Genomic DNA, 1,097 nt, shown 5'->3' on the forward strand with positions numbered 1-1,097 from the left:
GCTTGCAAAGCCACCCCGAGTGATGAGCTGCTCCTTTGAGCAGCGGTGTGAAGAGACGTGAATAAAAGGGATTGCAGAGGGGCAGATCATTGCCCGGCACCCAGAGGTGTTTTTCCCCCTCCTCCCCTTACAGACTCATAGTTTAAACCCCCAAGTGTACCATAGTTAGCTGTGGTCTCCCACCAGCCACTGCACGTCCCTCCAGCGAGTGGGGACCTGACTGGCAGCACTCCGGGGCAGCTCCCGAGTGAGAGCATCGTACAGCAGAGACGGCAGCGCTGCGACGGCAGCCAGCCCCGCACCCTCCCAGAGATGGCATTGGGCTTCTCTGCCAGCACTCCGCTTCCCCAGATCATCATTACTTGGGGTTCCCAAATTGTCGTTGCTTGGTCCTGCCCTCAAGGAGCCCGGTGCCGTGGGTGCACGGGGAGTTAGGTGCTGAGCTGCCCTGGAGCTGGTGCGTCCCCACGGGCTTGTGCATCACCGTGCATCACAGACACCCACGGGCTGTGTCCCATCGGCAGCGCACAGGGGTCCTCCTCGGGGGACTGGGCCGGGGTGTGGGGTGAGGAGCGGGGGGCAAGCCCAGCGCCTGCACTGCCCGCGGCTCTCAGCGGGGGTCTCGCGGGCTGCGGGGGCCGAGGTCGGCAGGGGAAGCTGCAAAAGGTGTTTCCAACCCTCTGCTGAAGCTGCGCCCCACTCACCTCCTGCAGCCGGCGGCTTCGTGCAGGGCATGGCAGGAGCTGGCGTTTCTCCTGCTCTGCCTGCGGGAACGGCGGCTGCAGGATGTGGCCCACGAGACCAGCAGCCCTCTTGGGGAGAGGCTCCCTTCGAGGCTTTCTGCATCTCCTTCCCGTTCTGCTAACTGTGGAGTCCGACCCTCCTCCCCGCTCCAAAGGCCCAGAGTAAGGCAGTTTTCTTTCTTATTTGTTTCTGGTTTGCTCCTGAAGTTGTGACCCTCCGTGTGTGCCCTACCTGGGAATGTACCTGACCGACCTGGCGTTCATTGAGGAGGGGACCCCGAATTACACTGAGGACGGCCTGGTGAACTTCTCCAAAATGAGGATGGTGAGTCTCCCAGCCCTGCTTGCGGCGGG

General features: G+C 62.5%; 1 protein-coding gene across 1 annotated transcript in view; it reads left to right on the plus strand.

The window, feature by feature from the left end:
- Positions 1-1,097, plus strand: part of RASGRF1 (Ras protein-specific guanine nucleotide-releasing factor 1) — a 55,013-nt gene that overhangs the window by 49,940 nt on the left and 3,976 nt on the right. The window contains exon 24 of the mRNA XM_009881155.1: positions 951-1,068. Within this exon, the coding sequence (XP_009879457.1) occupies positions 951-1,068 (118 nt within the window). The remainder of the gene's footprint in view (positions 1-950; positions 1,069-1,097) is intronic.

Source organism: Charadrius vociferus, unplaced genomic scaffold, assembly GCF_000708025.1.
Source record: "Charadrius vociferus isolate BGI_N301 unplaced genomic scaffold, ASM70802v2 scaffold623, whole genome shotgun sequence".
NCBI lineage: Eukaryota > Metazoa > Chordata > Aves > Charadriiformes > Charadriidae > Charadrius > Charadrius vociferus.